The sequence below is a fragment of the Adelges cooleyi genome, unplaced genomic scaffold (genome assembly GCF_023614345.1).
Source record: "Adelges cooleyi isolate 19-005CV unplaced genomic scaffold, UGA_ACOO_1.1 ACOO_flye_CR_arks_rails_tigmint_CR_PRNA_376, whole genome shotgun sequence".
Taxonomy (NCBI): domain Eukaryota; kingdom Metazoa; phylum Arthropoda; class Insecta; order Hemiptera; family Adelgidae; genus Adelges; species Adelges cooleyi.
The window spans coordinates 555,102-568,386 of record NW_026096053.1 but is presented as its reverse complement, the minus strand read 5'-3'; the positions used below and the strand labels follow the sequence as shown (position 1 = coordinate 568,386).

The 13,285-nt window shown below is 35.3% G+C and overlaps 1 protein-coding gene across 2 annotated transcripts in view; it reads right to left on the bottom strand.

Annotated features, from left to right (window-relative positions):
- Positions 1 to 6,572: 6,572 nt before the first annotated feature.
- The window catches only part of LOC126840505 (LIM/homeobox protein Lhx2-like), a 39,172-nt gene continuing 32,459 nt past the window's right edge, over positions 6,573 to 13,285 (bottom strand). Inside the window, exon 6 of one of the 2 annotated variants that reach the window (XM_050576298.1) lies at positions 6,573 to 7,277. In XM_050576298.1, coding sequence (XP_050432255.1) covers positions 7,008 to 7,277 — 270 coding nt within the window. In that variant the 3' untranslated portion in view covers positions 6,573 to 7,007. The remainder of the gene's footprint in view (positions 7,278 to 13,285) is intronic. The other variant, XM_050576297.1, reaches the window with a different exon arrangement.

Below are 13,285 nucleotides of genomic sequence, written 5' to 3'. Positions count from 1 at the left end.
TTTTATTTATTTATTTTTTTTTTTTTTTGCCAGCAGATTTTCAGAACGACCGAGTCGGCAGCTTTTGTCGACGCGCTCTCTTACAACACTATAAATATAATATCAGCCGTGCACACACTTATTATTTTACGACGTGCACGTGCTGCGACAGTGAGAACAACATATTTATATCTTTTTTTTCTTCTTTTTTATTCGAGTGCAAGTGTCCAAAAGTTGTATATTATAATCACTCTTAAGTCTACATGGTGTCATTCTAATAACCGTTCTGCCATCCGTTAAAAACTGTAAGCGAAAGACCTAAAACTAATACAATATGTAAAATTGAAAATAAGTTTACATGATCGATATTTCTTTCAAAAAATGTTGTATCTAATATTGCCTATACTTGCCCCTTAAAAAATATCCGACACCGGGGCTCTTCAGATATTAGACATTTCAGAAAATTACACAACAATTTTTTTTATTTGACTTAACTAAATAAATAGTTCTTTCAACTAAATATGTAGTCAGATTACTTAAAAGTCGTCTTGACTGAAAGTTTACTTCGATGCATTGTTTATTTAGGCTTAAGTTAATAATTATGAAATATGGCTGCCACAAATGTGTTTTAGCCACATTTTTAGTTGACGTATTTTGTTTTCCGTGTTGTTTACATATTCAAAAATTAATTATTATAATTAGTCAACATTAGGCATAACAAAATATACAATTATAATAATTATACACGATAATTGCATGTATCACATCACCCATTGCACTTTCCCACCGTTATTATTTCGAATTGCGCATGTATCAAGAAAAAACTGGTTGGCGAACAGCAGTTGTTTATACTGAAATCGTTTAACCACCATTTCGAAATAAATAATAGCGTGACATTAAACTCATCAGCGGAAAACGCAACCAGGAAGATAGGGCGAGAACATCTGACGCGGACCCTCGGTTAGATGTTCGGGTAATTCAATATTTTCATTATATTTATTTGTGTAATACATAATACAAGTCAATACTTAAATCGCCCTACTATAACAAGTACATTACAACTAATACAAATTAATTTTGTTTAAAAGTCATAAACATTTTTTTCAAGATTACACGAGCTTCGACGCTAAAAACTACCGCTCTACCGTCTCCGACTGATTTTTTAAATGTTCCAGAAACTTGGACAATTTTGTCAAACAGTGGTTTTTTAGGGGCCACCGGGTGAAGGTCCGTGACTTGAACAAATAGGCGTGGTCGCTATAGACACACGCACTATAATATGTGTACACAATTAGGAAACAAAACGAGACGAATCCGGCGTGTCTCTTGAGCTAGACTATGGCTTGAGGATTTCCAACGTGCCATTCAGACCGAAACTGATAATAATCGCTATGATAATAGAAAATTGCGGATGCGTTAGAGTGCATGAAAAACTGCACCGGCGCAGTTATAATTATATATTACAAAAATACTTATTTTTATGTCCAAACGATATATTTTTTCCTTCCGTGTTACAATATTTGAGCCGTAAAAACAATTAGCTCCCATGTGTGTTTTTACCGCCAACAGCTTTTCAATAAATTTCGGATTAACCGATAAAGGCGCTATATACATGCACAGTACCTAGGGCCTAGGATATGTGACTAACAAGTAACTGGGCCCATATAACAGGCTTATGACCTCGACCAAAGAATAAATGAAATACAATTGTCAACAAAATATATTTATATTATATTAAACAAATATATTGCAACACAGTTATAATATGTGTGACATTATAACTATATTAGTGTATTTTTTTATAAAAAGGAAATAGAAATGTATTATTATTTAACATTGGAGTCCTCGGTGTTTAAGTGCGAATAATCGGTCTTATATGATTATAACATATACTCTGGCGGATCGCCCTGTGTAACTAAATAAAGGTTTCTCTGTACAAGTTTTAGTATCTATTATGTGTAGACTGTAGTCAAATTATTCTCTGTACTGCCGTTTGTGGCAGATATGGCGCCTGGCGTTATGTATAATAATACAAAACTCGTTGGTTGATCCAGTTTAAGGTCATCAATGTATTATAATAATATTAAAAATTAAATACAACTAGATCTATTATACATAAATAGATCTTTTGAATCAGGCACTTAACACAGCGGCGTTTGCCTGTTCATTTATTATGTATAAATAATGTACATATGAGGGGAATTAGAAACGTGTTACGACCGATAGATTAACATCGCATAATTAATAAACCCATTCGATTTACATGTAGGAACGACGGTCAAAACGACAAGTATAATATAATAATCTTAATAATTATGATTATTATAGCCGCTACATACACAATGTTACTGCGAAAAAACATTGTTGGTGTCCCCCAACCACCCAGAGAGACTAATATATTCTAACATTGAATTTAGTGGAATGCATAAAAAAAACGTTAAGTAGGTATATCTTTGGTTGTACACGAGAATCATACTATTATTATTATGTATGGTTTTCATTTTGAATACTAGAATATATTTTGACAATCGGTAGCCTAATCAAAACTGTTGTATTTAATAGAAGTAAAAGCCTGGCATAAACTAGTATAAGAACCCGACTGCCTTCATAGACTTACTTTTATATTAAAATAAAGCTAAAAAAAATATTAAAGTATAACCAACCCGGAAATATATTAGAAAATGCTTTAGCCGAGAAAGAAGTTGACAATAAAAATAATATTTAAAATTGGAGACCTAGTTAAATTAATACTCTTTTAATTAATTTTTTTCCATGACGAGTATAAATATGAGCTGCCTACAAGTTCGCTGTAGCTTGACATTCCGATTTCGAGGAATAAACGCGCTGGTGGATTTGATTACGGCTAATTTCGAAGGTGTTAGTACGGCGCCGATGTTTTCTCGGTTGTGGTAATACTCCTTGCCTTCCCGTAGCAAAGGACATAGCACTCAACGAAACTACTAATTTGACTTGTACACGTGATAGGCAAGCTTAAACCGCAGGGAGATAGCCTTGCACCGTAGGCATACAATTCAAGTATTTATGTACAGTCAAGTTTCCTCCCCGATTTGTCTGTATTCAGCGCAAAGCTTTGTATAGTCAAATCCCTATGTAAACATATCATATGTGCACATTTTGTTTGCTATACCGTTTAAGTGCTAACAAAATGATACTAGCGGTGTAAATACTTGACTGAACCGGAAACGCAACAGATATAAAATTATATTTATGATAAAAAGTTTGCGATTAGTGTAAAAGTATAATGTAATTAGTGTTTGTATATGGACCGCGTCTTTATCTGAGGTAAAAATTCGCACTAGCTTGCACAAGCTAAAAATTACCTATATCATGTATGTGACTAAAAATAAGTGTTTGTTGTTTCCTACGTCGCGTCGCCTAAGTCTTAATCAGGTTTTTTTTAACCGTAGATAGCTGTTAATATAGGTAATAAGTACCTATTATGTATAAGTAAGAGAGAACTAATGCTATAAAAATGTTTAATAGCAAATAATTTGAACAAGCTAATTAAACTAACCCGAAGTTATCGGATACATGGTAACGTTTTTATTATTATTGTCTAGTTGGTTATTATATGATTTTAATATACCTGTTATAATATGTATCCAATGATAATAATTGAGTTGATGCTACCTAGTAAATTTTATTTCACAACGATTTTATTCGATTTTACTTAATTAACACAATACCAAAGAGGGTATTTCTCAGACATAAGTAAAGTTTATGTTTGGGAATGAGAGTTCAACATCCTAAGATACAAATCTTAATAAAGTCTGCTTAATACTATTTGTTGGAAATTGTATTGCATAATAGTTAGAACCAAATATAAAAAAAATATACTAAATATCAATATATCATCATCGTTATAAGTCGTCGTTAGTAGCTACAATGTTATCTTTAAACGATAACTAACAAATAAAACGTATATAGATTTATTAATCATTTTTTAAATATTTTCAAAGTCTAAATATTGTTCATACATAATACATAATACATTGTACATTATGTATTATGATGAGGACGTGATCCCTCTATTTAATAAGTATGAGGTATATAAGTACTTTTTTGCAAAATTATAATTTAAAGCTTAATCTGTAATGTGTAATTACTAATTATTAGTTTAGTGATGAGAACTTTTTTTTGCTAGTTACCTTATTTTTCGGACAATCACAATATCTTTGTCATCCATTTTAAATATTTTTTTAATCTAAACATAATTCCTCAGAATGTGTTTTACTAATTGTAAGTCCATGTTTTTTTAGAGCAAAAACGCCTATCATGAAATCGAAAGATAACAACATTTCTGAGTAAAAATCTTATCCGATTTTGAAAATAATAACGATTTCGATTTTGTTATCGGTAGTTTTGCTCTAAAATCATTACGGTTGGAGTAAAACGCATTCTGTGTATAGATGTATGTTTAACGTTAGAAAATTGGGCGTATAACGTCTTCTGAATACAGGGACACGATCAATTTTTAGTTGGAATAACTAAATATGTAGCTAGTTTGTCCATATAAATGTTTTAGTTAAATCAGCTATACATTTAGTTGGCCTAATTATTTATCTAGTTATTCTACGACTGTAAATTTTCTCGTGTTCCTACTTCAACTTTATACGGTTTTCTGTGCACGTTATATTATTATAATAGCCATATAATGGAGTTGTGCCTGCGCTACATAATATAATGGTGAAAATTCAGTTGTCTCGGCGACCTGGCGCTGAATGACATGGCGAAAGAGAGAGGGGGGACGGAGGAGCCATAAGTAGGGAGCGAGACGGGAGACCTCAGCACGCGTCCCGTATACCGTTGTTGTTGAGGGAGACATCTATAGTGTTGTGGTATACAGAGGCGCCCCTCGATTATTATCGGTTCTCACGACCCGCCGGCTCTCATTTTGAATATAATAAAATATAATAATATATACACACGCCTATATTATTATAATGTGTGCAGGGACGGCAGCATCAGCGATATGCGCATATGTATATACCTACAGATAGAAAAAAAAACGACACGCAGTCGTATGATATGCAAAACAAAACCGACAAAAAAAAAATAATAAAAGAGAGGTCATAGTAAAATAAAAACCACCTACCTATCCCGTACGTGCGTTTGTTGTGTGTGAAGGAGCTCCTATGCCAGAAGAGGCAAAAGGAAACGCACTATACACAACAATAGGCACGCGGTGGATAAAACAATGGCGACAAACAATAATGGAATAATATTACATGTATAATATATTATTATTATTGTAATGTGCGCACGCGGTTTGCCTTATATAATCGGTCGGTATCATCTCTCTCTCTCTGTGCCCAGTGTATATAATATATAATGTATATGCTAGCAGCCCATTCGTTGTTCGCCGCCTCTGTAATGTCACTGTGTATATTATACATATAATATAAAAATATAATATTATGGCCACCCTATCCTACATACATACATATAATATGTATGTGCGGTAGAATATTACTTTTTGCGTGTCCATTGTCGTCGTCGTGGCCATACACACTATTGGGCTGATAGAGAAGCAAAGAAACGTTTTAAGAAAAAAAGAAAAAATACCGGGGAAGCGCAAAGTTGAGATCGTGAACGGGTAGTCCCCGCCCCGCGCTCCCTGTCAGTTGTCCACCGAGTATTATTATGTATCTATACATATATATATATTGTATAATAATATGTACTTGAGCACACGCGTCCGACACACCGTGTATGTATAATATATTTGCATAGAATGAACCGGAGGACCCTAAGTATAGAGTACCTATCTACACGAGGAAAAACGTGAGTCTACCGCCGTGGTCGATGAGTACACAACAAATACTTAAGCGTATTTGTGTGCGCGTTTGATGTTATACCTACTATTCGTGCACCGCCTTTGAGTGAACAGAAAAAAAAACAGGAATATTACATAAAAATATACGCCTCTATAAGTTTGTACGCAAGTGGAAAAACGACGTTATTTTGTGGCCGATTTTCTCATCCAAAGATTATGATTGGAAAATAAAAAGGCGCGAAACGGATAAAGCCGGAGGGGGATTGACACTTAACGTTTTAAAAAACTATCAACTCAACACATTTTAACCATTACAATTCTTATATTTTTTTTATGCAAAACTCTCTTAAAGACAAAATTCAAGTTTTAAAACATCACAGTGGAACTTTTAAAATGTTAATATAATTATTGTTTGGATTATGTTCCACAAAATAAAAGTTATGATATTATAAATGAAACGATGAGTACTAAAATACCACTTACCGTAAGTGACATTATTTAAAACAAGTTTTTGAGCTTATAATATTTGTCAACGAAACCTATTTCCTATTTAAAAAAATAAACATCACTCTAAAGAATATATAGAAAAATGAATTTTAATTTTGTTCTCCAAAGAACATCTTTAGGAAAAGTCAGATGTGCCCTTTTTTTACTATCGTTACTTCATATTTTCATTATTATTAGTGTTGTAAAATATTAATTAATCAAATAATAAAACAACATTTTTAATTTTAATTAAATGTCACCGCAACTATTTATTGGAGAAATGTACACGTTTTACAAAAGTTTTGTAATTCTTATAGACACGAAGGAAGTAAGAACAATTATAATTAATAAGTAAATGAGTTTATATACAGTCATCATAATATTTGTTTTATGTACACAAAGTTCGTTAATCTATTATATAATATATAGGTATATAAATATAAGTTACTGGCAAACGACTATTGACAACTAAAAATTATTAGTTTTTTTTCCAACTTTTTTTTTTTTATACTTTCAACAATATAAATAGGTATTTGATTAAAACATAAAATAAACAACAACTTAATATAGATATCGAAAATATTGCACGTATAAACTGGCTCACGACGATTTGTTTTTGTTCCTTCCAAATGATGTTGATTCGAATCGTTTCAAAACTATCTAATATATAATTATGATTTCTACGAGGAAACGGCAGGGGGAGCATTCATATAGGGGTGAGAAGGACAACGATTTATTTTTCGATTTAAGAACCGCATTCCATGGGCGACGATGTGCCCAGGTAACTTCGAGGGCTACTCATCTGCATGGACCCGTGGTGCTGTTGCTGCTGCTGTTGCTGCTGCTGCTGCTGTTGGTGGTACATGACAGCTTCAATGCCGGTAGACCCGGTTGAACTCTCCGAGCAGCTCTTGTCCGGTTTGATGGAAGCCGGCGCGGATAACTGACCGCTGCCCAGGCCGTCCTGCTTGGTGGCCGTCCGCCTGTACTTTGCCCGTGCGTTTTGGAACCACACCTATGCAACAAACAAAAAAAAAAATGTAAGATTAAAACAATTGTACTGAAACGATCCCGGTGTAAATGACTATTCGTCTCAGTGTACTAGAGTTCTGAGTCGACTATAAATATTATTATTATATCCCAATTGTAAGTACTATATAGCGGTAGTGTGAGTAGAATTGAACGAGAGTAATTAAAAACGAACCTAGAAACGTGTCTAATGTCTAACTGTACATATAGAACCCTTCACTTAAACTTAATCATTTTCGAAAAATCGACTATACCCAACTCAATATATTGAATAGGCGGTCCTCTAAAATACTTGGTTAGAATAAACGCACGTACGGGGAAGAAACGCTAAAAAAATAATACAAGATTATTATCGTCGCGGTCAACGCTACCGTTTTATTTACATTATTTTGTAATTTTTATCTTTGCGAATTTTTATATTATACACAACTGCACTCGTGTCGATGACCGATCGCTTTGTGGCCGTTTATCGCATAGTAATAATATAATATGTAATATCCATGTGGGACAATATGGCACAATCGTACACAATAGTACGACCTCGTGGCATAACGCTGGCGACAATAATAATTATACAACCGTACCTATTTAATACGGTAAGGGGAGATGGATGAACAAAAAAAAAAAAAACCACCAAAAACAACAAGGATCGTGCGTGCATCCGGAAAAGAGTGGTTTTCCGGCGAATAAGCCGTATCGACACGACCGACGCGACGATCCGTTCTCGTTCTAAAAAAGATCGCATACAACAAAAGCACACTTATAACTAGCTGTATAATAATAACAATTATACAGAAACGCGACGATAAATGGTCGGTGAAGACAATTTGTTACACCAGAGCCGTCCAAAATAAACAGTCCCTTTGTTTTCGGTTCGCGTAGATTAGTGGACGTTCCCATCAATCTTAGGTGCCCTCTCCGGGAAGTCTGCCAACTCTTGACACTTCTGTTAGAGCGGGGCGGGGACAGAACGGTAAAAAAAAATAACTGAGAATAATGATTATGCTTAATATATATATATGTATATTATTATATGCTCTTTTTTTCGGAAAAAGAAGAAATATTCTCATTGCTGTGGTAGAAAAATCGAGAACGGTGGATACACCGCTGCTAAATTGGTGACGGGACTATTTTTAACTATACAGGCGTCGACCCGCGAGTGACGGATTCTTCAAAGAACAACCTGGGTGTGCAGCACGATATGAGACTTTTCCGCTCGAAATCTTAATAATACTCTTTACTTTCCGGTACACAAGAATGGCAAACTATTAGGTCTTAACATGATTCCACACAGTACCTATAATATCTGAAAATCTACTCCACGCCGAGGTACTCGATGAACCTAAGGCTGTATAATTATTGTAATAATTAAAACAATTCATATTTTAACGCTACACTCACGTTTCTCACAGTAAAATCGCGGCTTAACAAACCTAACGGCTAACCAGATGTATAAACACAATTGGGTACGCATAGACTGGAGTAAACGAGTAAGTTTAGAAGATACAATTTGATCCATTCATAATCATATAGTATATATGTACAAATCGAACCGGGTATTTCATCCATCTCTGATACATTTTACCTCGTTTATAATATATTTTGTTATTAGACAAACTTTCGAGAGTTCGTGAATATTATGTAATTTTACAACGATAATGTTATGAAACCAGAAATTATTGCTACTTGCAGCTTATGAACAAGGTGAACAATTACAAATTATAGAAAATTAGTTATAAAGCTAAAATTACTTCACTTTTTCAACCAGCCTTGGGCATATGTCGTATATATTATTATTATGCTCTTATAGTGTTTTTCATAGGCTCAAATACCGAACATGGTCGTATAGTAGTGACTATATAATACTGTATAGTAATATAGGGACATGCACACAAAAGCCACAAAAGAACATTTTCTATTTCTGATATCTTACACGTTGTTATTACTATTACTATTACTATTATTATCATCATCACTCTTAAGTCTATATATTATTATGTTATATAAAGTACACAAACGCATGGATACGGTATATCAGATAGGGCGTGATAACCGTCACGGCCGTCGATCGTGTCCACACTAATTAACTGAACTTATTCGCGGTGCCTTACGACAGTGTCGCGGCACTCGTGTTAACTTAGGCAATACAAATACTTAAATACTTCTGCTGTAGTAGTGACGATAATAATATCATAACATACTATTATAATGATGCGCGACCAGCGGTGAACTGACAAGCGACGCGCCTAATTGCCGGGACCTATGGCGGTCCCTTTGCCACGCTTCTCCGTCGACGACATTCTTTGACGTCTTTTGGAGTGACAGAAATAGCACCCCTCCTTATAAGCGTATACATATCATATTGTTTAGATATAAAGGTATACCGAGCCTGCGGTCGGTTTTTTTTATAATTGAATCGCAAGCGTTTGTTAGGGCGAAGAACACCGCGAGGGATATAACAATTAAACGCCCAAAAAACACTCTATCGAAAACTGTACGAAAACTGGTCGCCGCCCTGTTCCGATCTCATTTTGAACAGAGTATAGAAAGGAAAAAAAACAAAACTCTATCTCCCAGTGATCTTATATTGATACGGTTATTGACATTTTAATACAGTCTTATTTAAAAAAAAAATATGACAGACGTTGATGCGTATTAGGCCCTACGCCCTAGACGATGTACGTCAATGGTTATCGATCCGACTCTGCTGATTTCACAGCTCATGTAAATACGCATTATAATGCATACTATGGTATAGTATAATATATTGCACATACTACATGTGTGCAGTGGAAGATTATAAAAAAAAAAACATGTGTCGATGTCGGTATCAAATTAATCGGTTCGCGCGTTCACAATGGGTTCCCACGATTGGCAGAGGACGAGCAAAAATTAATCACAAAAGACAAGGTCACTAATTATCACTATTATTATTATAGACTACCTCTTGTAAACACTACCGGCGCGCAATAGAAATGCCGACCAACCGCTAATTACTTGCAGGCTACTAACTTTATTACCTATACAATATAGAGGCGGTCAGAATAATAATTGTTTTTAGTTGCATTCGAGCCGGCCGCGTACAACGAGAGCGGCCCACACGACAGTTTTCGCATACTTAAAAGGCCGTCCAAACGGGTGTTTAATTACCGTTTCAGGGTCCCTATATTATGTACAATACTATATGCTATTATTACACCTATCAAGAATGAAAAACCGGTTAGGTTCGGTAAACGCACAGCCCAATATCGGAAAGGCGGCGGCCTATGGTAAACAAGTCAGTTCCGTTTTTATCTTAAGGGCACGTGGGGGACGAGCCTGGGGCCCCCGGTCGAATAATACAATTTTCATCTTAACGTTATTGTTTTTTTTTGGTTTTCTTAAAGAGCCTCCAAACTCAGCGTGCCCAAGGGCCCCCCTGCACAGCCTAAGACGGTTCTGGTAGGCAATCTGGTTGGTGGTTTTTTAATGCCAAAACCGTTTGCCGGGAAAAATGAGAAAAATGATATTATCATACACGAGGTATATATATATAATTGTATTATCATTATTGTTATATACTATCGCTAACGGCGGCCATTACGTTATGGCGCGATAGGTCGTTGTGTTGTTTTGAACCCTGCGACGGCCGGTTTCCCAGTGCAAGCGGACAATCATGTACGGTTGTGACAAATTACGCGGGGGCATACGAAATCATATATATCTGTTTGTGTAAGACTTATATAAATGTATATAAGCGGCGGCGATGTCGGCAAAGCATCAAAAGCGCCGACCGCACGGCAAACATGTCGCCGCCGGACAAATGGTAGCAAACGGATACAAAAAAAAAAATTGTATTAAAAAAAATCATATTGCCTCTTGATGGCGGGAGAGATGACGAAGGAGGTGAACCCCCTCCCTCCCCCCCGTATGTTTATATGTAAAGAAAAATAACAAAAATGCGAACCGAATAATAGGGAAAAAATAAAATAAAAAATAGAAGCTCAAAGGTATCGCAGGTGGACGTAACCTCGCCAATAGAATGTTAAACGGCCAAACGGGTTTTTTATTGTTATTATCATTTTTCTTTTTTTTTTGCGCTATTTAATACATCTTTCTCTCTCCGGCTCTCTGTCTAACTGTACATAATACTGTCCGTCCTACGGTGGCGGCGGTGATGGAAGAAGCTTCTGCGGGACGACCGGCATATGGCTGCCGTCGTGGATTGTTTCATTGTTTTCAAACGGAATAACATTGATAAATGGACGACGTTATTTCGTTTCTTTTCTCTTATTTTTTTTTTATTCTTCTTAACCCTTCTTCTGCTGTATTATTATTATTATTTCCTCTGCGTCCGTTGGGCTACCGCCTCCTGCTCTCTCTCTTTGGCCGAGATATGCGGCAAAGCACCTGCCATTTTTCCGGACCGGACGACGACCGACAAACCAGTTCCATTGGCGACAGCCACAACGCGAATAGTGTGTGTAACGCAATCTTTGTTTTTCCTCCAGAGATCTTCGCAGCCTATTGTGTTTGCGGGACGTGCACATATACGTATGTAAGCACCGCCGCAATAAGTACAGTATAGAACGTACCGGCTATAGAAAGCATAAAATGTATATATATATATCTATACAGTCCGGAGTCCAGAGAAGACACCGCATCTTACAAAGGATGCGACGTCGGTAGAGAAAAAAAAACAAGAATAATATACCGTTTGCACTGATAATATAAAGATTGTTCACCGATAGATACATGGATATATATTATATTCTTGTAAACTGTTTAAAAATATAATATGTGTAAGTAGGTTTGTTTTTCTGTAGAATTATATGTGCATAAAAAAACAGTAAATCCGAAAGCAACAAAAAATTATACTGTATAATTATGGTATATGCAATTACAATTTAATATTTTTTAAATTGATAAGTAGCTTGACTTCACTATATAAGTGAAGGCTCAAAGACCGTGCTGATATATTAGAAAACGCGTTCACAGATGACAGGCGGTTTGCATGTAGATGACTGGTGTGTAAGACCAAGCAGCGATGTCGCGTCGTCTTGTGTGTGTATTTGATTAATTAAACATTGATAAAAAGAGTTAAAGCCAAAACAAAAAAAATCGTAGTCTTTGAAAAGCCGACGCCATCGCTTGTAAATCTGTTGGCGGCGCTAAAAAATCGCAATTGGCTAGCGTGCCAAGTGATATTATTATAAATAATTCGCTTGTGTACAAAACAAAGTATGGTCAAAACAAAACGCCAAACACATATTTCCCCTTCTCGGTGGTCTTAACATATTATATGATATAGGCTTTGGCGCAATATAAATATATATATATATACTAAGAGAAGCTGACTGTTATTTTGTAGCGTAGCTCGCAATTGAAACATTCCGCACTGGACCAATAAAAAAGCTAGTTTTAACTGATAAAAAATAATCTTTAAGATCAATGATAATTTTGTTTTATAGGTTACAATAAGTTGCCAGAACGCTTACAGGTTATATGTATACAAGATAATTTGGTTTACTATTATAATCGTATAGAAATTGTGCTAAGTGTAGGATTTATTTTGTGAAGAGCCTGTATATTATAGAGTTCTTATGATTCAAGTGAGTATAATTTGTTTATCAACAAATTTAATTCAATCGAGATGAAACGATTAGGTAATAGGTAACTACCCAATACAGAAAAGATACTGATCGTATACGCCCGGCTCGGTTACTGATTCTGTAAAATTTAACCATGAGAACGCGGTCATAAAACAATTTGACCGTCTGTGTTTTCCCTTTTAAATTCGGAATGTGATCTCTGAACGATGAATAATTTATCGCCCCGTCCGTCCGGTACCCATTTATCGACGACTTACTAAAACATTATACATACATGGGAATACGTGTGTGTATATGCCAATCCTTATATCAATATCCTTCCAAATGTGTAATAATGTGAAGAGTTAATATGCTACTATTGACTACATATTTACTACTTATTGACCACTATTTACAACGTATT